General features: G+C 34.5%; 1 protein-coding gene and 1 pseudogene across 1 annotated transcript; both read left to right on the forward strand.

Moving 5' to 3' along the window:
* The window catches only part of LOC126024534 (small integral membrane protein 8-like), a 1,114,930-nt pseudogene that overhangs the window by 479,756 nt on the left and 608,739 nt on the right, over window positions 1-26,435 (forward strand).
* On the forward strand, window positions 1,715-26,035 carry LOC126024161 (lithostathine-like). The gene is made up of 7 exons (XM_049784601.1): window positions 1,715-1,793; window positions 14,734-14,852; window positions 15,938-16,061; window positions 24,337-24,455; window positions 24,620-24,757; window positions 25,427-25,553; window positions 25,968-26,035. Exons 1-7 carry the CDS (start codon window positions 1,715-1,717, stop codon window positions 26,033-26,035), a joined length of 774 nt encoding a protein of 257 aa, XP_049640558.1.

Raw genomic sequence — 26,435 nt, forward strand, 5'->3', positions numbered from 1 at the left:
CTAGGATGGACCACAGTTCAATCCCCTTGTGTTCCATATGGTGCCCCAAACCAGGAGCGATTTCTGAGTGCATTGCCAGATGTATCACCAGGTGTGGTCCAATAAAAAAAGGTAAAAATATTAAAAAAGAAAATATTTTATAATCACTGCTCCTTTTTGTAACTAGTTTGGTAACTAGTAGTAGGAGAGGATATACTGCTACAGTAAGATTAGAATGAGATCATTTCTGAGTTTTTCAGTAATGTCTGTTACTATGTAGATGAGAGAGATTAGAGTAAATTTGAAGAAACTATATGGGAGAATAATATACCAGTTTTAAGTAAAGTCAGAGTAGGGAATGGGACCTATATAAAGAAATGACAAAAGATAATACTGTCTCATTAGCTAGATTTGGGTAAAGATCAAGAACAACCTAACACAGTTTACAAAGTATAAGGTAGCACTATAAAAGCATAAAATTTGATTTCACAGATATGTCCCAAGGTGAGTCACCTTCCTATTCTAATCATTACTCTTTCATTCCATCTCTTTAATTTTTTCCACCCTAGGTAGTGTCTTTGATAAAGAACCATCCCCTCCACGTTTAACTTGTCCAGCAGACTCTGTGACATATTTCTCTTACTGCTATACCTTATCTATAAAACCGACTTCCTGGATGGATGCCAGTGTGAGTGTTTGTTACTTAAACTTTAAGGATACATTCATTAGATAAAATGGGGACTGCTTTGTTTTCAATAGTTTCTCAAACATAGCACATCCCACTCTATCTGCAAGATCATCCCTCATGCTACAAGCTACTCCTCGTTTCTGCATTTCCTGAACAGATATCTTGCCAGAAGTATCCCTCAGGGCACCTTGTTTCTGTGACTAGTGGGTCTGAAGCTTTCTTCCTGAGTGCCTTGATCAAGAATAGTTTGAGTAGCTTCTATGATGTCTGGATTGGGCTCCATGATCCCTCAGAGGTAACATTTCATCTTTCCTAACTACTGCACACTATTCCACGACAATGCAAGACACTCACTTTATCTCATTTCTCTTACAAGATCCTGGAATGCAATGAGAGTCACTGACATTCTGGGAAAGACTTTTATTGTGTCCAAAAGAAAAGTTGAATTCTATAGAGGTTCTTGACCCTAGGTAAAATCCCATCATATCTCATTAAATTTTGCTTTGATTTGGGGTTGTACTGGGAGATCCATAGAGGTTATTCCGGGTCCTGTGCTTAAAGTTCACTTCAGGTGTGAATATTAGACCACTGTATGAGAAACTGGAGAGCAAAGCTGGGTCTGGTGAGTGCAGCACAAATGTCCTGTCAGCTGTATTATCTGCCCCTCTTACCAAATAGTTATACAATTTTAGAATGACATTTTAGTCATTGATTTGACAATAATTTTGTATATTTTGTACTTAGAAACTTTTAAATGACTCCCTAGATATTATTTTGTTATTCAAAATCTACATAAAAAGATCATAGACCTGTTCAAGTTCTAATATGTTATTCTGAGAGCTTTATTTGGTCATTTTTAATTGATTTGGTGACTGGTTAACAGTAATAGCAGATAATTGGGGAAATTTTCCAAGAGTGCGGATCTAGCTTAGCTTCTGTAATAACAGACCATGTTTCATGATGATTGGGATAGTACATTTTGCTCAATTCTCTACTCTGTAGGGTGTACAATCTTATGGAAGTGGATGGGAATGGAGTAGTACCGATATGATGAGCTATAATGCCTGGGAAACAAACCCTCCAATTCCAAACACTGGCTACTGTGGAACTGTGACCAAAAACTCAGGTAATACACAGAGGATGATTTCTGCCCAATTCTTTCCAAACATTTAATACTTACTTCTGAATCTGACTTTACCCAAATCTTTCTTTGTAATCAGGGAGTTACAATATATGGTTGTTTTGTAGTATTCCTCTTCTCCTATATGTTCTTGGAAACCCCTTTTCACGGTGTAGGTAATTATCCTGTGTGATGAGTAAATTTTTGAAATGGATCTCTGTCAGTTTCACAAAAAAACACAAGCCAGATTTAATTTAGCTTTTTTTTTCTCTCTAGATTTTCTGAAATGGAAAGATAATAACTGTGACACTAAGTTACCTTACGTCTGCAAGTTCAAGTAGTAAGTAGTGTGGAGTGTCAGCAGTTGAGTTAGGTACACAGCATAGAATTTACACCGTACCAAGATGAAGCTACAGCCTGCAAGAAAAAAATCTTACCAAACCCACAACTTGATGTGATCCTTAACTCCCAAGCCTTATTTGACCATTTTATTCTTGTTTCACTTGGGTTCAATAAAATATAAATGCTTTAAATGACAACTTGTGCATTTACATTCTGTGCTTATAGCAAGACTTTAGACTTTAGCAAGAATTAGATGTTTAAAGAAATTGGATTTGTTATGCCAAAACCCATATTATTCATGGATGAGTAGGTGGACATCCATGAGAGCAATGTTCCCTTTCCTCCTGGTCCTTTTAGGAAGGTAGAATAATTATCCTAAAATTAGAATAAAGTGATTTTATAAAAATATCACTTTTATATGAAATGCCTATTCATGCTCTTTTTAAAAGTGGTATATAAATTAAGTTTATTGATCTTATATCAATACACTGTAAGTTTTTTTTACACTACGTGTAGTCCTTATTCTTAACTCTACTACCTAGTTCATACAAATTTTTCTTGAATGTGCAAGGGTCAATGACTTTATTTTCAGTCAGTGCCAAATTAGCACACTTGAGGGAGACTTCTGAACATCTTCAATATTTATAGAATTTCTCAAATGATTCCTTACAATTATTTTTAATTTTTATGAAATTTAATGTGTCATATTTTGTACTTGTAGTTAACAACTAAATTCCTGATATGAATTAAGCATATATATTTATAATATCCTCATTATAGTTTAAGGAATTTAAATTAGTTCAGTATTTTACTTCATAAATTTTAGATAAAATAATTTTTCAGAACAATGGAGGAAGCAATTATGTAACTTTTTTAAATTTGTGCTGATATTTCTCCAAAAGGGGTTAACAATTATGTGGTGAAAGTAAGTCATCATTTTTTTAATTTAGAATGAGATATTTGTTTATATGTCTTGCAAGTGTAATAATACAATTAATATTTACTTACAGGTAATCAACTAAGATAATCAAATCCTTTTCTACTGATCAACTTAGCCTTCTTATTTTCAATTATCTTATATCAGAATTGTTTTATTTTGATTCACAATCAAACAAAATCTCCTTATATTTAGTTATTTTATAAACTAATTTGACTATTGATAGACTTTTGTTTAATGAATTTTACATTACTATCAAATAAACTAAAATATTGCTGTTATTCTATTGTGTGAATCCATCAATATACACAGCAGAAACATTGATGTAGTCTTTAAAGTTTATTAAATTTTTTCTTATTTAAAATGCCACTGACCACAGTGGCACATATATCAATTTAAATTAGTATTCCAAAGTGACGAATAAATATCAATAAATTGTATTTCTGAATCATATGGTATTTCTATTTGTATTTTTTAGAAATATTTTTATATTTTTCACCACTGGTAAATAATTTATTATTTACGATTGGTACAATTTATTAATTTGTGTAAAGTCTACAGTCATTTTTCACTCCTTTCATCAGATATTTAGTCAGTAGTGGAACCAGAATAGACGAACAGTAAACAGAAATTATTCTTAATTTTGTTTACATAGACTATCTTGTAAGTTGAGAAGAAAATTGTGAAATATAAGAAATACATTTCAGAGGAAATAAAGTGGAAACATCAATGTAACAAAAATATTTTAGAGTAAATGAAGGTATACATTTTCATGATTCCATATTTATTGTGACTGGCTCAAAATGAGAGAACTTAGAAAGTTCTGTCAATAGTGAGACTTAATCAAGACTCCTATCACTTTGACCAATACGAGCTCATAGATATTATACCAAAAATACACCTTTCTGGGGCCTGAGCGGTGGCACAGCTATAGGTATTTGCCTTGCACACAGCTGACCTAGGAAGGACTGCGGTTCAATCACCAAGAGTCCCATATGGTCCCAGAAGCCAGGAGCGATTTCTGAGAGCCTTGCTAGGAATAACCTGAGTGTCAATAGGTGTGGCCTCAAAATACAAAAACAAAACAAAAGAAGCAAACTAACAAACAAAAACCACCTTCCTATTCAATTCCCCCACATTTCTATTCACTCCATCTCTCATTGTATTAATTCTAGTCCGAGTGATTTTCTTTGAAATAACCCAGTAGTTCTGTCAAAGAATCAGTCGTGAGGTCTGAAAGAGTACATTAGGCGTTTGGCTTGCATGCTGATGGTTTGGTATATTTCCCGGCACCACATATGTTACTAGGAGCACTGCCAGAAATCATTCCTAAGCACAGAACCAGGAGTAAACCCTGAGTACTTCCAGATGTGTCTGTCCTTTAAATCAAACAAAACCAGTCTTAGTTGTGCTACATATTTAAATACAAATACCATTCCTTATTTATTATTATGAACTCCGGGGGATGCAAATACAAGTAAGCAAGTTTTCAATTAAAGATAAATTAGGAAAACATTGATTCGATACAGTAAACATTATCTAGATCTGGTCTAGAACAATTCGGAAATCTACACTTCAGCCGAGATTAGACTCTAATGGTCCAAATGTATAATTAAACCATTACAATTCTGTTACTTCTAAAGCGTCTATAACCACACAGATTACCCACTCTCTTTTCTGCTTTCTCAGGAAAGAAGTCATAGATCCAGTGGAATATGGGTGAAAAATGCTGATTGCTGAGGCAATAGGAGACTTGAATTTTATAAAAGCCTGATTATTATTGTGCCTCTTTGTTTTGTTTCCATGAAATTTGCATGAGAGTTTATAAAATAATTTTTTGATATTCATAGTCTTATTACATTGTCCTAAAGGATCAGAAACAAATATGTAAATAATCAGGAGTAATGACTATGTGAATGACAATGTGATGACACAACAAAATTATATATTAATCTAAACTGACCAAATTGTATTCATTTATTTGCATTTTTGCACACCACTGATAATGAATAAAAATAGACATAATATGAAAAGATATATAGTCAACTAATTATTTTAAATCTAATTCTATCCTTCAATTTTAAAAATATTGTCTTGATGTTATTTTGGGCCACTCAGGGCTTATACCTGACACTGCACTCAAAAGTCACTCCTGCCTGGGGTAAGGGGAACCATATGGAACATAGGATACATCTAAAATTGTGTTCAATAAAACTGGTTAAATATATTCAAAAAAAACAATGCATCCTCTAACACAATACATAAAGCTTAATTAAAAAATGGATGTAAGTATTACACTCAATTCTGTAAAGTACATCAAGGAAAACACAGATTGAACTCTATGTTCTTGACCCCAGAGTCTCCAATGATTCATTCCAAGTAAAAAAGGAAAGTAAAAGCAAAAAATAAATGAGATATATCAAATAAACTTTCTTCACTGTAAACAATGACGGATAAAATCAAAACATGCCACAAAAGTGAGAGAAAATATTCGCACATTTTACAGCACAGGAAGGGTATATTATACAATGATATATTCTCACATTAAATATAAATATATACATTATACATGCACATAATATGCACAAAACATATATGCACCAAATACATTTTATATTTGGACATTATACAAATGAAAATGAAAATCTGTATCCAAGATATTTAAAGCACTTAAAATTTGTAACATGGGAGAGGAGATGAATACTATTCACTGAAGGCTTACAGATTGCCAACAGGCATATGAAATGCTGTCACCATCACTGATACCAGGAGAAATGGAAATTAAAATGGCCTCATATCAGTGAGAATGTGAGAATCTTCTCCATCAAGAAAGGTAGACATAAATGCAGCTGTTCAAGTAAACAGACACAAATGAAAGTAGTGGGACTACACCAAATTTGGGCCTATGTTGAAAGTCAAACTAATTTTAGTCTCATAATTGTTGCATATTTTATGTTTTATATTTTGTTTAATTTTAATTAGTTCCTGTATTCTAACTGACTTTACTTTTATTTCCAGCTTATATTTTTCCTTTAGAATTAGTTTATGGTATAGTATAGTTTAGTTTAGTTTGTTTAGTTTGGTTTAGTTTAGTTCATTTGGTTTGGTTTACTTTGCTTTGCTTTGCATTAGTTTTGGTACCATGCTTTGCTGAGCTCAGTGCTGATGCCTGACTTTATAGTCAAGGGTCACTAGAAATAGTGCTTGGATAATCCTATGTAGTTCTGGTGATTGGAATGAGGTCAGTTTCATGTGAAGTGTCTTATCCTCTATACTATCTATTTGGACCTGGAGTTTTATTTTTATCACTTGTTTTGGTTCTTTTACAGTGTTATATTTTTCTCTATAATTTCTTCTGAGTATCATTTTTACACACAACAGATTCTAATAACTCATTTTCATTTAGCTCCAAGTATATTTTCAATTTATGTTTTTATCTATTCATTGTTAAGGGCTACTGAAAATATATTCCTTAGTTTCACCACACTTGAGTTTCGAAACTTTTCCTTCCTGACTAATGATGAATCATTTATATCATATGCTATTCCTAAAATTCTTATAGCATTTCTATATTCATAAATTGTTTTTATACACTTTGTAGCCTATTATCCTTTGCAATATTCAAGGTGTAATTATATGGAAATATAGTGCACGTTTAGAAGGTAAAAGTTCATTAGATGTCTATAAATCCAATCTATACCCGTTTACTAAGCAATTCTGTGAGTTTATTTAATCCATTCTCCCATTCTTTAGTCAGTTGATTGGTGTTACTATTTATTTTGGGTTTGTTTTATTTTTTTAATTTGGGGTTTTGGGTTCTCAAGGGAAAACAAGTGGTGCTAAGAAATTTAACCAGGGGCAGGAGCAGTGGCACTTGCTTTAAATGGGGCTGACCTAGGATGGACTGTGGTTTAGTACCCTGGCGACACAAAGGGTCCCTCAATCCAGGAGCAATTTCTGAGCACAGAGCCAGGAGTAACCCCTAAGCATCACTGAGTGTGTCCCAAAATCAAAAAAAAAAAACAACCAAAGTCAATGCTATCACAGCCACATATGAGGTTAATGCCTTACATACTCTAATATTTTTCCCAGTCCCGACCTGTATATAAACTTCCCTTTTATTGTATGTCATTTTTCAAATGTAATTTTGAGTCCATTTTCATAGTTAATGCTATGGAACATCAAAAGTTAAATTTAAAATAAAAAAATTGAATATTTGAGTAACAGCATCCAAGGGGCCAGTATGTAGGCAGTTTATGCAGTGCTACTTGAATCTCTTGAGTACTGGAGTCCACCAGGATCACATCAGGGAGTTTCAAAAGTCTCCAGAGCTACACACATTGTGAAAGACACGTATGTTGTTGAGACTTGAACTTAGGTCACAGTATATTGAACATGTGACCTGAATATTGAGCTTTATCCTGATCCTGTCGTGATGATTTTATGCAAGCTTCAAAGTAGAGGCATATTAGGCAGATTGATGTCTTATATCCATCTGTTGTACTATTTTGGTCAATTATTACTTAGTGTTGAGATTGGTTTTATTTTATGAGACCTTAGATGTCTCTTTCAAGAATGGTTTTGAGGTGGAAATTTTTTAATTTTTTAATTTTAAATTACATCCCTATATTTAAAAATGATAAGTTAAAAGAGTATTCTTAGATGAAAATTCTTCTTTATTTAGAACTTTGAGTATATTATGACATAACTCTGTCCTTTATAGTTTCCATTGAAAACTGTACAAAATATGTTAAAGGAGTTCCCTAGCACAGAATCTGTATTTAACTGAAGGTATCTCTTTTATAGGGTCATGACTAGGAGTGCTGGAGCATGAAGGAATCAAAGAGTTACTTTCTTCATATAAGTACAGATCGAAAGTTTATTATTTGAATTTTGTGGTAAGCTGCCTGCCTCTGATTATACCTTGTGCCACCGCGATAATGTATAGCCATACTAGTCCTAGGTCCTAGGTATTGAATTCTGAGAGTAGCATAAATATTAGACATGCACTTTACCACTTAAAGAGACATAATTTTATATCTCTGTCCCATTATAATTTATAATATTGAAAGCATGGCATGTTGTAAACTTAAGGGTATCCTATTTTTGTGACTCTTTAAGGACATGAATTTCAATGTTTTCTTTCTCTCAAATTAGATGCTTTGTTTACATTTTCTTCAATTAAGCTTTCTATTCTACCGTAGAGTCACGCAATCTAATATGGCTATTATTTTGTCAAATTTGACCTCATAAACTATTTTCACATTTTACATTTTTGGTGTATAATGAAATGAACCCTAGTCTTATACATGCACACATGTTTATCCTTGAAGCATGCCCCAAGTCCACATTTGAGAATTACTTTTGTTTTGTTTATCATTTCACTGTTTCCAGCATCATTATTTCCATCTATTCAACACTATAAATACTTCCTGGTTTCAAGTCCAATAATTGCAATCTTTTTGTTTGTTTATTTGGTCACACCCAGAGGCAGTCAGGGTTTTCTCCTAGTTCTTTGCTCAGAAATTATTCCTGGAAACCTCAGCCATATGAGCTGCAGAAGATCAAACCTGGGTCTACAGCATGCAAGACAAAAGCCCTACCTGCTGTGCTATCGCTCTGGCACACAATAATGGAATTCTTATATTTGCCAACTATTATATTTAAAAATCTATTATTTATATATAAAACCAAAATATTTTCTTTGTTCGAGTCATAAATTACAATGCATTCCCTATTTTATGGAGTGCATAAGAAAATTATTACCACTGTATTGAAAACTATTCTCCAGAGTTTTCCTTTTTCTCCATTACTTGTAGAAAATTGTATGTAAAATGTAGTGTTGAGTTTTATGGTTGTCATTTAATTGCAATATCACCTCATAACAGAATTATAGATATGGACTGTAAACCTAGGTCATTTTTCTAGAATAAGTGTTCTCTTTTCATATATATATATATATATATATATATATATATGTACATATATATATATATGTACATATACATATATTTCTTTATCTGTTAAATTAAAGAGGTGATTACCAAAAAAGGATGGAAGTCAAGGTAAAAGAAACAGGGGAGTTTCTTTTATGGGGTATCATAATTATGTTTCACATGAGAGAATTTCTATTTTGAGAGATAAAATCTATGATATTCCTTCCCTCTAAGGTAGTTCAAAGTAAGGATTTCTGAGGGAGCTCATGGTTTCAGTTATCTCTCAGTTTTAATTTAATCCTAAGAATCCAGTTTCTAAATCTTTCCCAGAGGTGCAGACTGGAAGAATTGAGGTTTAAGATAATGATAAAATCATAGAATCAATAAGAAACATAGGAAATGTCTATTCAGTCTATTGATCTGGTCAGTTAAAAGATGTAAATATGTTTAATATATATCCACAAGAACCAAAAAAGAAAAAAAAAAGAAAAAATAGTTTGGGGCCGGTGAGGTGGCACTAGAGGTAAGGTGTCTGCCTTGCAAGCGCTAGCCAAGGAAGTACTGCGGTTTGATACCCTGGCGTCCCAAACAGTCCCCCCAAGCTAGGGGAAACTTCTGAGTGCTTAGCCAGGAGTAACCCCTGAGCATCAAACGAGTGTGGCCCCCAAAACTAAAAAAAAAAAAACAGAAACAAAAACAAAAAACAATAGATGTGAAATAGTATAGTGGGCAGGCTGCTTGCTTCCTGGGTTTGATTGCTAGAACCACATAAGGTCTTATGAGCTCTTTCAAAAGTGATCCCTCAGTACAGAGACACAAATAAGCTCTGTAGGTAGCACAATAAAAACAAAACAAAACAAAAACAACCATATATTTATGAGATGTTTGAAGAAAATTATATATATATGTTTATATATGAATACATATATATATATGTGTGTCTGCCTCAAATTTTTTTATTCCTTTTTTTTTAGTTCGGGGTACCATATAGAATGCTGAGAATGGAACCCAGGTCCTTCTCAGTTTGGCAGCATATAAGGCAAACAAGCTACTGCTGTGCTATCTCTCTGCCTCCCTCAATTTTTTTAAATTATGTATAATATATATAATTCCTCCAAAAGTAAGGGAAATGATTATTAATAATCCAAATCATGAGAGCCATATTTTAAATCATAAGAATAGTAAAGTGACATAAATAAGCATGGGTTACTAATTATATAGTTTTCAAGCTGTTAATAAAGTCATAAATGTTTATGTTTATAATATAATAACAAGATTATGAATTTAAAACTTTCCTAGATAGCTAGCAACAAGTTTGCTTAAGGTTAAACAGTCTCAATGTTAACTAAATATATATATATATTTAGTAGTGCAATTTTATTTATTATTTTTGCAATAATTCTCAGAGACAAAAGAGAGGAAGGCTGGAAGGTCTAGCTCACAACATGAAGCTCACCCAAGAGTGATGAGTGCAGATAGAGAAATAACTAAATTGAGAACTATCATAACAAAATGAATGAGTGAGGGAAGTAGAAAGCCTGTCTGGAGTATAGGTGGGGGTGGGGTGAGGAGGAGGGAGATTTGAAACATTGGTGAAAGGAATGTTGCACTGGTGAAGGGGGTGTTCTTTACATGACTGAACCCCAACTACAATCATATTTGTAATTAAGTTGTTTAAATAAAGATATTAATAAAAATTAAAATCACCAATCAAAATAAATGCAAAAATAAAGGCAGAATCTATTAAAATAAATAAAATAAAATATCATACAAATTTTAAATGTTTAATTTAGCAATTTTCTTAATTAAATTTATTTTATATTTTTTTTTTTGTGGTTTTTGGGTCACACCCGGCAGTGCTCAGGGGTTATTCCTGGCTCCAGGCTCAGAAATTGCTCCTGGCAGGCACGGGGGACCATATGGGACACCAGGATTTGAACTGATGACCTTCTGCATGAAAGGCAAACGCCTTACCTCCATGCTATCTCTCCGGCCCAAATTTCTTTTATATGTTTTAAGTGGTATAATTGTGATCCAGAATTGTAAGGATTGCTAGAAAGAAGCAACATTATATATATTTTTTCCTCATAAGCTTACTTGTTGAGGAAATTCAATCATGTGTTTTGAAGAGTTCCATTTTTTTAAAAAAAAGTTTATCCTAGGCATTTTCTTTTCCAGTGCTGTTAATAGTAGAGTTTCTTGCATAAATCATCTCAGCATCATACCATCACCTATGTCTGCTTCCCTTCACTATTGTGCTTGTTCCCCTCCCAAACCCCATTCTACCCTCCCCACTCCCATGCAAAGGTATGCTCCTACTGAAGCAAAGTTCCTTTTCATTTTAGATAGCTGATATTTGTTTTAGAACATAAAATGTCTTTTATCTTTTCCTCAAAATGATCTTGGATAATGATGACTAAAAAATTCACAACATGAGAAAATGCTGATCTTTTAAATAAAATTTATTTCTCAGAATTGAACTAATACTGGGAACAATTTCTAAATTCTTTCACACAAAGGTGGTTGGTTGGACAGAAATTCTTTTTTTTAGGTATTCCTTTTCATTTCTAGCTGTTCTTTTTTTTTCTTGTTTATTCCATCTTCCTTCAAAGCTTGCTGTTGGGTGCTTGATTGATTTTACAGTGATAAGGTACTTGCCTTGCATATGACCAAGCGGAGTTTGATCTCCACCATCCCATATGGTTCTCTCCTAGGAGTAATTAATTACTTAGTACAGATGCAGAAGAAACCCCTGAACATCATTGGGTGTGTCAAAAAAAGAAAAAAAAAATACTTGCTGCAACACTAAAAATTATTCCATCCCTGTACAATTGTTCTTTTACTTCATTAAATATTTCACACTCACCAATACTATTTCCCTTGAATAAATAATGTTAATTACAAATATTTCCTTAGACATACTGGAAATAGTTTGGAAATCATATAAAAGATATTTGAAATAAATTTGTGGCAGATTAATTTGAAATACAAATTTGGGACCTGGAGAGAAATTACGTAGATTAAGGTTCTAGTCTTGCTTTTTCTTCTATTTGTTATACTACCCAACCCCCCTAAGTAATACTGTGAAGTGTGGAGCTAGAATCCTCTGCAAAACACTTTTGTGGCCTCAGTAATTTGGAAAAGTAGGGCCAGAATAGCACCTCAGGGTCTGAACAGCAAAGCATTCTTAGGCCTCAGCACTCACTCACAAACATTTGGCGGAGAATCATCGGGAGGAAAAGGTATTGGCATTCTGGAACACTTTTTGGGATACCCACCTTCCAAACTTTTTCACTTAAGTATCAGTGCAATATTTTTATTAATAATTTTATATTGACTAAAGTGCATTTATTACAAATCATTCACAGTAGTATTTTAGGTACATAGTGACATTGAATCAATGGCATTCCCATCACCAGTGTTACCTCCCTCCACCCCTGTGCCCAGCATGAATCCCATATAGCCCTTCTCCTTTGCCCCCTGGGGCTGCTAGTATAAGTGGTCCCTTCTGTGTCTAGATTGTTGTAGGTTGGGTTTCGATTCTGTTGTTGGCTTTGGATTTGGTGTTTAATATGATCATTTTATTATCTACTCAATGTTCATACACCTATTTGGTCTTGGTACCCTCTATTATTTCCCCCTCAATTTGTGAGGCAGAACAATATGGTTCAAGTTATGGGGTTCTGTTTGAAGGTAAGAAAAAAAAGAAAAAAGAAAAAAAGGGGGGTGCAAAAATTCAAACAAGCAAAAAATTGAAGAAGTCCTTTTAGAGACTATAAAAATCAGTTTAAGAATAGAAAGGGAAAAGGAAAGAAAACATAAATACAAAAACATCAATCCCCCCCAAAACAGAAACAAACAAACAAAAACATGAAAAGCACCATAGCAATAAAGACATCAACCAAACATTAATCATGGTCCTGAAATAAAGACAAATCAAAGCACATGGGGGAAAAAAGGCAAAAAAAGTAAAAAAAAAAAAAAAGCAACAACAATTAGAATTTTTTTTAATTTGTGCTATATATTTTTTTTTGCATAGGCACAGTAAAAATTGGGGAGATTAGAAAGGGAAATCCCCTGGCCTATGATATACAAGATTTCTCTGCCCTTGAAGTATACTGTCATGGGTATAACGACAGGCTCTGTATATGCTCTTTTACTCTCCCCTAGGTCCTTTTGTGATGTCTGGAAGTTTTTTGCTCTATCATGGATGATAAGATCAGGCCTCTGTAGCTAGAGATCTTAGTATTTGCACATGTTATACGATGGAGTCTAGGATGGAGTCTTTCTTTACAGTTCCAGACGTTGTATTCCATCACTGATGTTTTAATCAGTCTTCTGTAGTTGGTGGACTTGGTTTTTGCACTGATCCTAAGACGAAGCCTAGTCTAGAATCTTTCATTATGTTTTCAGAAGTTCTGCTCAGTTGAAGTTGTCTCAGTCAGTCCTTATACACCTCTGAAATTATGAACTTACTTTTTAGAATATGGGAGATGGGAAAATATGGGCCCCTTCTCTTTTGTACATTACTAGTAACAGGAACAGGGACATGTTGATTTGGTCATGATAGAAGTGGCCCAGTCTGCAGTAATCATGAAATACCTTGGTCTAAATTTAGAATTCTTTATACTTCAATTCCCCTCCCTAAGATTCTTTTATAATATTTCTTTTACTGGAGATATATTTATTGATTATGCTATATAGTATCATCTTAACAGAGAGAGGTGTAACAAGACAGAAATACCAACTCTTTGTTGTAATAAATAGGATCTCTCTGTCCAGAAAACACAATATATATAAAATTCAGTAAATGATGATCTGGGAAGTGTCAAGATTAGTAAGATTTAAAGATCTTTGAATTCTTACCAGCACTATAAAAAATAGATCTACTAAGATCGATTTATTACCTCAAAACTAGAAAAAAAAAAGAAAAGAAAGAATAAGAACCGAGAACTAATTACAGTTTTTTTTCCTTAATCTCTCTTTAGCGGTCGGAGTTTTTCCTTATGTCCCAGTCACAAGGTTGACTCCTATCACTCAGCCAACATGTTTTGGAGACTATTCTCTTACCTAATAATTCTATATCCAGTTCAAGGTAAGAAAGAATTCTCTGACTTTTATAGGAAATTTCCATCAAATGATTTTAAAAAAAAAGACAAAAGGTTGGTTTCAGTGTGACCAATGATAAAAACTAATTATATAGTTATATAAATATATAATTCTTTATAAATTATATATATTATTATATAATTATATTAGTATATAATTATATATAAATTATATAAATAAATAAAATAACTTGAAAATCCTTGCTCGTCACTCATTATTCTTCTCTTGGTAAGTACTCATGGGATAGAATACATTACTTTATAAGATTAGGATAGAATTAGTTTCCAATTTTATTAGCTATCTGCTAATAATAAAGTTATGAGAAAAGTATATAACATCCAAATAAATATCTAAAAGAGATTTAAATTAAATTAAATTGTTGTCTTTGAAGATGGAACTTAGAATATAAACTATTGAAGATAGGAGAAGAGAAGTAAAGAAACATGCCCTTGCTTAGTGTAATTAAATATTTTTTTAAAAAAGTAAAAACAGTTTATAAAAAGCGGTTCAGTGTTTTGCCTTACTTCCCAGCCCTTATCTCATATCTCTTCCTCAAGGTTACCAAACGACCCAAATCAACACTCTTCTTTAAATTCATTTTTATTCTTCATTTCTTCTACAGGCAAAAGCAATGAGAATAAACAGGCCTCTCCAGAGAACCTTTGTCCAACAGATACAGTGACCTACTCCTATTATTGCTACTCCTTGCATACGACACCAGCTTCATGGATGGAGGCAAACGTTAGTTTTTGGTTTTATGTATATGGGTTTTAGAAAAAGCTTTATTAGTAATAAGTGCAAAGGTGTGCGTTTTTGATATTTCTTTGTCAAATGCAAATTCTTTTCTACCCTTGTCTATAGCTACACTGAGCATAACACACCACCACAACATCTTCCTCATCTTCTTTCTCTATACAGGTATATTGCCAAAAGGAGCACAGTAGAAACCTTGCATCTGTGTTCAGTGAATTTGAACAACTCTTCCTGGGCTCCTTGATAAAAAGCTCTTTGGATCACGACTCTGATGTATGGATTGGGCTTCATGATCCCACAGAGGTGCCATTTCTTCTTCTTTTTTTTCTTCTATTATTCACAAGTAGCTATGGCCATACAAGACACTCAAAATTTTCTCTACCTCTTTATCAAGTACCTTTGTTCTGGAATGCAGAGATTCTAGGAGCATTTGGAGAAAAAATTTTCTTGTTTCCAACTGGAGTTCAATTCTATAGAGTCATTTTGTAGTAGCTTAAGTTCAAATAACTCTTGTCAATATACTTTGCACTTAATACTATATACATTGGCATTTATAACTTTAAGCAATACAACTTTTTATATACTCTGAAAGCAAATAAAGTATGACAACTGCATGAATTTTTTGATTTTAAACATGTATTTTTGGGGCCAGAACAATCTCACTGCAATAGCAATATGTAGGGCATTTACTTTGCCTATGACTGACCCTTGTTCAATTCGTGGCATCCCATATGGTCGTCAGAGCCTGCCTGGAGTAATTTCTGAACGCAAAGTCAAGAGTAAACCCTGAACAATGCTGGATATGGCCACAAAATATACTGACTTTGAAATTCAGTCAATTATTACAAATGCATTACCAATTATCTTGCAATCACAATTATCTTCTCAATTACTCCAATGTTCATTGCTCTCATTTATTTTGATCTGGCCAATGGAATTATAAAAGGATCAGAAAATGTTCACAGTACAGTATTTGTAAGAACAATTGACAACTAAAAATGCCAGTTAAATTACTAGAGGTTTTAGGGTAGTATTATTATTAGTCTCATGTTGCTCCATCCTCTACTCCATAGGGTCATCAACCCAGTGGTGATGGGTGGGAGTGGAGTAGCAATGATAAACTGAATTTTAGTTCCTGGGAGAGAATTCCTCTAAGTCCATATGAAGGTTATTGCGGAGGCATGACCAAAAACTCAGGTAAGAGAAAAGAGCTGGACGTTACAGCTCACCTCAGAAAGTTCACCACAAAGAGTGATGAGTTTAGTTAGAGAAATAACTACATTTTGAACTGTCCTAATAATGAGAATGTATGAGGGAAATGGAAAGCCTGTTTAGAGTACAGGCGGGGGTCGGGTGGGGAGGAGGGAGATTTGGGACATTGGTGATGGGAATGTTGCACTGGTGATGGGTGGTGTTCTTTACATGACTGAAACCCAAACACAAACATGTATGTAATCAAGGTGATTAAATAAAAAAAAAAACCCTCAGGTAAGAAACAAAATATCTTCTGATATGATCTTCTTTCACTTAAACCCAATTCTGACTGATATTTCAGTAATTTTCTTGAATAAATAAACACATATATACATATGTATATATACAGATATTATACATATATACATGTGTGTATATATATGTATATATATACATATGTGTATATATGTATATATATACAGATATATATGGTTTCTTTAGTTAGAATGGTGGCTGCGAAGTGAAGCAGAGCAGCCATGCTCTTCTGTAGCCTCTAGGAGAGAGATTTTGCTGGGCCCTTCTTGGCCCTCTCAAGAGAGGTTCAGGAAACAGAAGAGTAGAGAAACATAAACAGGTGACAGCCCCCTCAGTCTCTCCAGTTGGTAATCATATATCTGGTTTCTAATCCCTTTTCAGTGCTTCTTTCTTTGAATTCTCTTACATTGAGTAAAACACATGAGAAGATGAGGGTCATAGAAAGTCTTTGAACTTGTGCAAGTGTCTAGGATTTTTATCTTTTTACATCACAAAATTTACCAACCAGATTCATTGTACTTATTATGTCTCTCTAGATTTTCAAAAATGGAGCAATTTTGACTGTTCTATGAAATTTCCCTTTATATGCAAATACACGACATAGGTTGAATGGAAAACATCCAGCTAAGTATCATTGATTGCCATGTTATGAAGAAGATATTTTTTGGAGATAATATCCTCCTCACAGTTTCCACTTAATCTTCATTACAATTTATTTTCTATCAGCTCAGTGGAATTTTATTTTGTTACATGCTATTAAAACACTAAAATACTAAATATGTTCACGTTTGCTATTCTTTCTTATGTCAGACTTTGATTAAGAATTGTGTGATAAGAGGTAGATTTTCTTAATAAAATGTTCTTCAAGCATCAAGAAATTGCTGAAGGTTTCTTTCCTCCCAGGCATTTGTGTTTAGATGTCTATCTTGGATTTTTTTCTTATGGAAGGTATGCAGTACACAAAATATGTTGTTTTCATGGTACACACACTCCTGCCAATCTTCTGAAGATGTGCTGCAAATAGTAATGTGGAAATATTACTCCAGCATTCTGGAGTTCTTTTTGAAAATGTATTTGTAATCTGATGCCTTTTAATTATGACTTGTGTGAAATAGAGGAAAAACTTAGCTACTTTATTGTTATTACAGTGCTTACATGTATTGGTCATGTGATAGCTTCCTTAAATAATAATTCTGGATAATTTGGGCCCGAAGAGATAGCACAGCGGTGTTTGCCTTGCAAGCAGCCAATCCAGGACCAAAGGTGGTTGGTTCGAATCTCGGTGTCCCATATGGTCCCCCGTGCCTGCCAGGAGCTATTTCTGAGCAGACAGCCAGGAGTAACCCCTGAGCACAGCCGGGTGTGACCCAAAAACCAAAAAAAAAAAAAAAAAAAAAAAAAAAAAAAATAATTCTGGATAATTTGAAAATCAACACTATTTTCGACTAATTCCACTGATATGAAAAGAAGCTACAAAGCTCTTCTATTTCTATTTACTTGGAGACAGAGTCACTTAAGTTGTAATCACTGGTAAAATTGAATGTTTATCCTGAGTCTTAGTCATATGGCTGTTTAGGACTCAGACTCTGAAATGCATGTAGAGCTTTCTTTGACTGCTTTCCATGCGGTTTTACACAAGACACTTGTGTTAAAGAGCAAAAGAAAATAGTTTTCTAAACTTTACACAGAAGCATACTACCATATTGATGACTGGGTGTATAAGATGACCCCCTACTTTTCCTTTTAGGGCTCTATGTGCCTTATAAGACTACCTCTTTTTAACACAAATAAAAATTTAAAAATGTAAGAGAAAAAGTGTGGAACCCTTAGAGATTCATTCTCAGTTTATGCTTAATAAAGCTAGACTTTTGAGTGCCAACAATCATTTTACATTTGTCATATGTAGTAAGTGACTGTGGTTTTTTAATTGTGATCTACATTGAGAGCAGGGAGAGGGGGCTCCTCCAAGAGCAGCTAGCTGGGGTGCAATGATTAATAGGACAGCTAGAGGGAGATAGAGCAATGCCTCTGTGTCCCATAAAAGCTGAACAGAGAACTGAGCACCAGAAAGCCGCATACCAGGCAGCTGGATGATATGCAGCACTTTTTAAATCAGTTCCTCTGTGTGCCCTGAAAAATAAATCAGAAGAAGCAGAGGACTGAGCACCAGAAAGCCACATGCAAACCAGTGATGACAACCAGTGGTTGAATGGGATGCAGTGCTTCTTCTGTGTACCCTGAAAGATTAATCAGGACAAGAAGAGGACTGAGTAATGACACCTGGCAGCTGGATGGGATGCAGAGGTAGGACTGGGGTGGCTCACTCATTCCTGAAGCTGGAGTAATTTTCAGCATGCTATATACTGGAGTATTAGATGACCCCTGACTTTTAAGAAGTTTTTCATGGACTAAAAAGCTGTCTTAAATGCCAGAAAATATGGTACATTAAAGGGAAAAAAGCTAAAACAAATAGTTGATATTCTTGCACACAAATTTCTCAATAACATATTGGAATATCAAACAATGCAATAGATTCTTTTGTAAAATAATTTTATTGAGACCAATATGAATTACAAGTCTTTCACAATTATATTTAAGGTACATAGTGGCAGTGAATTAGGGCAATTACCACCACCAGTGTTGACCTCCCTTCACCCCTGTTCCTAGTATCTATCCCATACGTCCCCGCTTTGTTCCCTGGACTCTAGTATAACAGGTCCCCTTTGTATATAACTTGTTGTAGATCTTGACTCTGTTGTCATTGTCTTTGGGTTTGGTATTTAGGCCTGATCATTATTTATTTCCACTCAATATTCATTGACTGCTTGCTACTGGCACTATCTACTCCCCCCCGCCATATATGAGTCATAACAAGATGCTTCAAGTCCTGTAATCTGTTGGGAAATAAAAGCTTGAAAAAGTTCATCTAATAGCTATGAATATCAATTTAAAAGTAGAAAGGGGGGAGAAGATGCAACAACAAAATACACAATAGCACAACAAACCACTACTAAACAACAGCAGTAAAAAGAAAGAATAAAAGGAAAGGAGAGCAGGTGTGGTGAAGTTTTCTGCCTTTTTTATAGGCAGAATAAGTATTGGGGAAATTAAAAAGGGTTTCTCCACCCTTGAAGTGTACTGTCATGGGAACAACTATAGACTCCGGACATACTCATTATTGAACCCGAAGGTCTTTTTATGGTTCCAGCAAACATACTGCTCAGTTGTGGCTGACAAAATCAGTCCTCTGTATTAGGGATCTTGATATTGCATAGATCCTAGAACAAAGTCTAGAATAAAGCTTGTTTCTATACATTAAGAGTTCTCTTTTTTTTAGTATGATTGTACAAAAGGAAATGGTGCCAAATTATATTGCTGGTGCATTTGGGGGTAAGAATGATAGGTTATATAATCTCTGTGTCCTGGTTTTGACTGAGCTTTTATCTCAAGAAAGACTTTTTCTTCTAGAATTTTGTACCAAGCAATGAAATAAAAAAAATATACATATATATAGAAATTTAAAAAATGAAAAAATTAAAGAATTATAACATTTAAGAATAAAGAAAGAATAAAAGGGATGGAGGAGGCTACTTTTACATTTGGAAATAAACACACTAAAGGACATAAATATTGAGGTATTAAACATACAATGAAAATATAGATATCCCCAATAAGTCTTTTTTTTCCTGGTTTCTGGGTCACACCCAGCAGCGCTCAGGGGTTCCTCCTGGCTCTACACTCAGAAATTACTCCCAGCAGGCTCAGGGGACCATATGGGATGCAAATATTCAAACTACTGACCTTATGCATGCAGTGCAAACACTTACCTCCATGCTATCTCTCCGGCTCCAACCCAATAAGTCTTATATTCTTAGGGAGGGGTGATATGCAGGGCCAATTTCCATCCCACACTGTGGTCTTGTTGGGGTTGAGAAATGGTTTGCAGCAATAAGGGACCTGGTAGTGTCCTTGAGCTGGGTCTCCTTCTGGTGCTGAATCCAGTAGCATGAAACAGTCCACATTTAGGGAGTGTGTGTGAAAAAAAATTGCCACAGAGAATGAGTCTGCAGTGTGGTGGTTGCAGCTTCTTGAAGGGGCCTGTAATGTGGGACAGAGAGGGTGTCCTTTCCCTCTGGGAGCTAGGCAGTGGCTTATTGAGACCGATGGTCAGTTTCAGTAGCTAATGAGTTAAGAACTGAGGGTAAATAGGGTTAAATAGGAAGGGATAATAGAGAAGGATTGGGGGGATGAAAGGATATAAGGTGTTCTGAAGCGGGGAGATGAATAATATATGAGGGGCTTTATACAGTATAGGCATGGATTGTTTACAGTAAAGGTTGGGCAGACAAGGAGGAGTCCACTGTATACAAACTCATACCCACTTATAGACAGACATTAGAGATCTTGTCATAAGTTGTTGGAGGACTGACCCACATAGGATGGGTCTGAGCCCTTAAGAAATAATTGAATTAAAAAGATAGATAAATAGCTAAAATATAGATTAGGAGGGAAAGAAGAGAAAAGAATTAAAAAAGACAGAAAAAGTAAAAAACAAAATAAAGGAAAAAATTGGGCCTGCATCTAGGAGTGGGAAGGTTTTTCCAATTTCTAGGCACTTCATCATTGACAGGAGTGAACTTTGCTAAATAAAACTTTCAGGGTTAGATTGTTGTTGGAGTGTTTTAGGATAAGCATATTTTTACTTCTAGAGTAGTAAGCAATATGATAGTGAGCACTATAAGAGATGTCTACCCTATGTAGTGTCATCTGCTGTGTCTTGTGCATTGAGGTTCCTTTCCTAAAAAGAAACTGACAGCCTGGGCTTTATGATATCATAGTAACTTAGTTTGAAATGAAGGAGAAAGAAGAGGATGGAAAAAGAAAAAAAAAGATAAAAGAGAAGCAAATGAAAGAGGGATTGGGATAATATTAATTTGCAATAACGTACTTGGTGAGTTGGACCCATATCATAAGTCTGTGGTGCACAGTTGTCTGTTTTAGTGGTCTCAGTGGTCATATGCTTTAGGTCCTAATAGAAGACTTAATCAAAGGGAAATGGGTAAGGTTTAAAGCTATATATGTAATAGATCTTAATATTAGATTCCTCTTTCTATTATCTCAGTATTTAGAGGTGTATGTCCTCCTGTGGGAAAAAAGTTATGCAGAATAAAACTTTATCTTTAATACATTATATGTTATATAAGTAATGGGATTGGTTTTTAGACACTCAAAAATATCTTGTATGCCAGGAGATAGAACAGTGGCTAGGCATGTAAGCAATTTGTGCACAATCCCTGGTATCACATGATCCTTTGAATATTGCTGAGTATGGCCCTGGAGACTCTTGAACATAGCCAGAATGACATGGAAATCCCCTTCACTACAAAGCACTAGCAGCACTGCATTCTCAGGCCCTTGCATTGAAGCACCATCCAGGTTGGCCCAGAAACACTAAGTCTGCAAACACCAAGTCTGAAAGGCCAATGACTACTGCATTAGACTCCTATAAAGTAACATATGAGTTTAAACCCTAGGAGAATTCAGTTGTGAAGAACCATAACACACTTATTTACTTGCTTACTAATAATTTTTTTGTTTTGTTTTGTTTTTAGGTCACACCCGGCGGTGCTCAGGGGTTACTCCTGGCTATCTGCTCAGAAATAGCTCCTGGCAGACACGGGGGACCATATGGGACACCGGGATTTGAACCAACGACCTTTGGTCCTGGATCGGCTGCTTGCAAGGCAAACGCCGCTATGCTATCTCTCTGGGCCCCATCGCTTACTAATAATTTATAACAATAGAGATGAATGCCAAAATGGCCAGTCCTCTATCTAAATTCATTAATTCACAAAGAATGGTGAGCTCAGTTAGAGATATAACTACAGTAACAACTATCATGACAATGGTAGTGAGTGAAATAAAATGCCTGCCTTTAGTACAGGTGGGGGGGTTGGGGACGAGGGAGTGGGGGGCATTGGTTGTGGGAAGGTTGCACTGGTGAAGGAGGGTATACTTTTTACAACTGAAACCCAACTACAAACATGTTTGTAACCATGGTGCTTAAAGATATTATTAGAAAATAAAAGGATTTCTGAGTTTATCAGAAATATATGTAATAAATTCAGAGATCCAATCACAACTTTACCAAAAGAATTTCACCACTGTTCACACTTCCAAGCCTAATAATAATGGCCATACAAACCCAGGGTGAAAATTTTCTACCTAATTTTCTACCTGATATTAACTCTAGCTTATAGGAATCATTTTTATAGAGGCAGCATTTCAATCTCAGCATTGGCCTCTGTGCCCTAACATGTAACTTTGATCTAACAACTTTTTACATCCAAGTCACAACATGTGTCTCTTCATTCCTCCCCCTCCTATATAAGAATACTTTTTGACTGTAACAGGATACATGATTACAAGAAAATTAAATAACATGTAGTGAATGTATTCTTATGTGAGGATTCTTTTTCATTTAGAACTTTGAGTACATTGTGACATAATCTTCTGTCTTGAATAGTTTTGTGTGTGAAAATACTCATCTGATCCTACAAGAGTTCTTGAATATGTAGTTTGTATTTTAATTCTGAAGGGCCATATCCAGCAGTGCTAGTGATCTTGGGATCATTCTCTTCTATTTTGCACTCAGCAACGCAGGCTGAGTTCAGGGCTTGTATTCTTGGGTGAGTAGCTCTGATCTTGTGAGCTTGAGGTTCGCTTGGGCCATTGAGGTGTCTCAGATCACACTGAGGGACTCATACATGCTACTTGTGTTCTCTATTACTTGAGCTATCTATGGCCCTTGATCTCTAGTTTTTAGGAATATAATAATAATCATAATTAATAACATATAATAAGAGAAAAAGCATATTTGGGGAGAGTTATTTTGTTTTGTGTTCTTTAAGCCTTATGTATTTGAATGCTTATTTGGTTTCTATCTAGAAGGAAGTTCTTAGCTAACATTCAAATTTTGCTCTCTTCTTCTAGGACCTCGATAATGTGTAAATATCATTATTCCACATAGTGTGGTCATAAGGACTCTGCTAGTGTTTTTATTTTTGGCAATCTGGGTGTTTTTAACTATAATTTTAAGCTTATAAATAACTAATACTTATTCTTATTCATGATAAATTAGTTCTGTGTTACTAAGCAGAGTTAGGCATATGAATTTTTTTTTGCCTTTTCTGTACTCCAAAGAGTTGAATATCAACAAAATCCAATAATTACTACACAGATAGACAAAAAGACAAGAAGAACTAAGAAATTTCTACAATCCCCTTCCCTGGCTACATTTCCTGCTATAATCTCTGATTTCCTTAGATCACAGACTAGATGTTGCCTCATGTGGTCCACTCCACCATGCCCTGGATGCTGCTCTTTCTAACCCTCCTATCTCAGGTCCATGGTAAGAATTCTCTGCAACTAGTATTGGGTTCCCTATGATTTTTGAAATAATGAAGAAAATGACTATACTTTGATATGATACTGAAATATTGGTGAAGTGTATTCCATCACAATGAAAATAAAAAATATTTCTTCATTCCTGCTTTTGGAAACTAATGTTAGAAGCGTTTACTTTGCTTCAGAACAGTAGTGTTAGAATACTCTATATTTTGTAAGTAATAGCTGATGTTAGTAGTTAGATGATAAAAAATTAAAGCATTAACAAGAAATATATGGCAGTAAAATGAATTAAACCTGCTTGTATATAAAGCCTTGGGTAGGGCTTTTGGAGTTGGGAAAAAATAAAAAATGAAAACAAAAAATAACAGATGGTCACTCCTGTAATAGAATTAATTGAAGAATCAGAAAATTAAAGCAGTTAAAAGTACAAAGTAGTTCAGCATATCATACTGTTTCTCAAGCTTTGTCTTCATAGATACTCTTCAACATCATATACCAACTTCAATCATCACTCTTCTCTCTATCCATTCCTATATTCATGTGTCTACTCTAGGTGAAATCTTGGAAAAGGAAGAGGTCTCTGGCCCTCTCAACTGCCCCATAGGCTCTGTGGCCTATTATTCCCATTGTTATGCCTTACTTATGACACCAATTGCTTGGATGGATGCAAGTGTAAGTTTTTTTTTTATTTCTAAGATTTTGAGGAATAAATTAAGAGGTATCAAAAGAGGAGCCTTCATTTTATAATGTTCTTTAACACACCTTTTTCCACCTCCATCTGTGCTTATCATTCCCATTGATTTAATTAACTCTTCTCTTTTCTCCCTTTTACACAGATGGACTGTCAGAAGCGTCACTTAGGACACCTAGTGTCTATTCTCAGTAAATCTGAAGCATCCTTTGTGGGTGCTCTTATCAGGAACAGCTTCAATAACTTCTATGATGTCTGGATTGGGCTTCATGATCCCACTGAGGTGCTATTTCATATTTACTTTATTTCTTTACAAATACCATTTGCTTTTCAGGATACACACACAGCCACACACATAGAGACACACAGACACAGACACACACACACACACACACACACACACACACACACACACTACGCTGAGACCCTCCAATTACTTTAGAGAGTTAGAAATTACTTTAGAGAAGCTTAGAAAGTTAGGGAGAAAAGGTTTTTTTTTTTTTTTTAATTTTCAACTGAAGAATTGAGTTATTCTCAAGGTGAAGTTCAACTACATTTGTGTAATTACAAGCTTTTTTATAATTTGTAAGTAAATTGTAATTTATATATAATTTAGAAATACAAGCATCACAGATTCTGTATGTGCTCTTCTGAAAAGAATACTAAATGGAAATGGATGTAATTTTCTTCTCTGAAATATATATTTAAGATACACAGAAAAATGATAAATGTATCATCAACTATTGAACAATTTAACACTAATGCTATTTAGACTAGCTTTTAATATTACTTGTCATTGTTTTGTGGAACTTTCTAGCAGGGATAGAAAGAAATTACAGATAATTTCCCATGGGATACCTCTGTTTACTATCTGGTACAGCAGATTACATTTTATGATTCATACATGGTAAAATCTATATATTAGTATTGTCTGACTTTATCTTCTCCAAAGGGTCGTCAACTCAATGGAGATGGTTGGGAGTGGAGTAATGGAGATTTGATGAATTATAGTGCCTGGGAGAAAGCCCCACTCTCTGACACAAACTTTGGTTTCTGCGGAAGTGTGACACAAAGCTCAGGTAAGAAGCAGAGTTGTACCCTTGTACATTTCTTTATTATTTTTAACTTTTATTTTATTGTTTTATTTTGTTCTGTGTCACATCTGGTGGTGCTCAGGTCTTCCTACTGACTCTCAGGAATTATTCCTTGTGGGCTAAATCAAACCTGAGTTGGCCACTTGCAAGGCACATGCCCAACCCATTGTACTATTACTTCTTCAGACCCCCTCACTCATTTCTGAATATAAAATTTTAGGAGTTTGTGCTGTTTGACTTTTACTATCCCATCTTATCTGTCTTTTCTTTGAGTACCCTTCTCATGGAGCAGAACATTTGTCAAGATGTGGGTATGTCTTGAATTTAGACAAAATTCTAAGATTGTCTGCTTTAGCTTCACAAATTCTACCATTCATTTTAGCTTTTGTGTCTCTGTAGGTTTTCAGAAATGGAAAGATTATAACTGTGATTTAAAGTTACCTTATATCTGCAAGTTCAGAAATTAGCTTGAGTGAAAAGACAGCAAGCTTTTGATGATTTAAAGTTCATAATTGATATTATCCTAAAACTCAACTTGCTCATTAAAATCTTTCTACCAGCATCATGTGAGCTTTGTTTAGTTACATAAAATAAAATCACAAAATATGTATTAAATATTTGTCTTGTACTCTGTTAACATAGCAAGATTTTGAGGAAGATTGGTATATAAGAAGAAATCTAAGTTTTCTTTCATCCAAATTCATACAAAATTCAGGGAAATACCTAAATTCTCCTTTCTTCCTTGCCCCATGTTATTATTTGATCCATAACTTGTGGAAGGCTACTGAGAAAGTCTATTGCAGCATACATTCATATACAATCCTCCAGAAATTAGACAAAAACACTATTTGGAGATAGATTTTTGTA

Source organism: Suncus etruscus, chromosome 12, assembly GCF_024139225.1.
Source record: "Suncus etruscus isolate mSunEtr1 chromosome 12, mSunEtr1.pri.cur, whole genome shotgun sequence".
Taxonomy (NCBI): Eukaryota; Metazoa; Chordata; class Mammalia; order Eulipotyphla; family Soricidae; genus Suncus; species Suncus etruscus.

Coding starts and splice junctions, on each gene's coding strand:
- LOC126024161 (XM_049784601.1), top strand. CDS start 1,715: ATGATGAGCTATAATGCCTGGGAAACAAACCCTCCAATTCCAAACACT. Junction 24,456..24,619: donor TTGCTTGGATGGATGCAAGT/GTAAGTTTTTTT, acceptor CCTTTTACACAG/ATGGACTGTCAGAAGCGTCA. Junction 25,554..25,967: donor AAGTGTGACACAAAGCTCAG/GTAAGAAGCAGA, acceptor GTGTCTCTGTAG/GTTTTCAGAAATGGAAAGAT.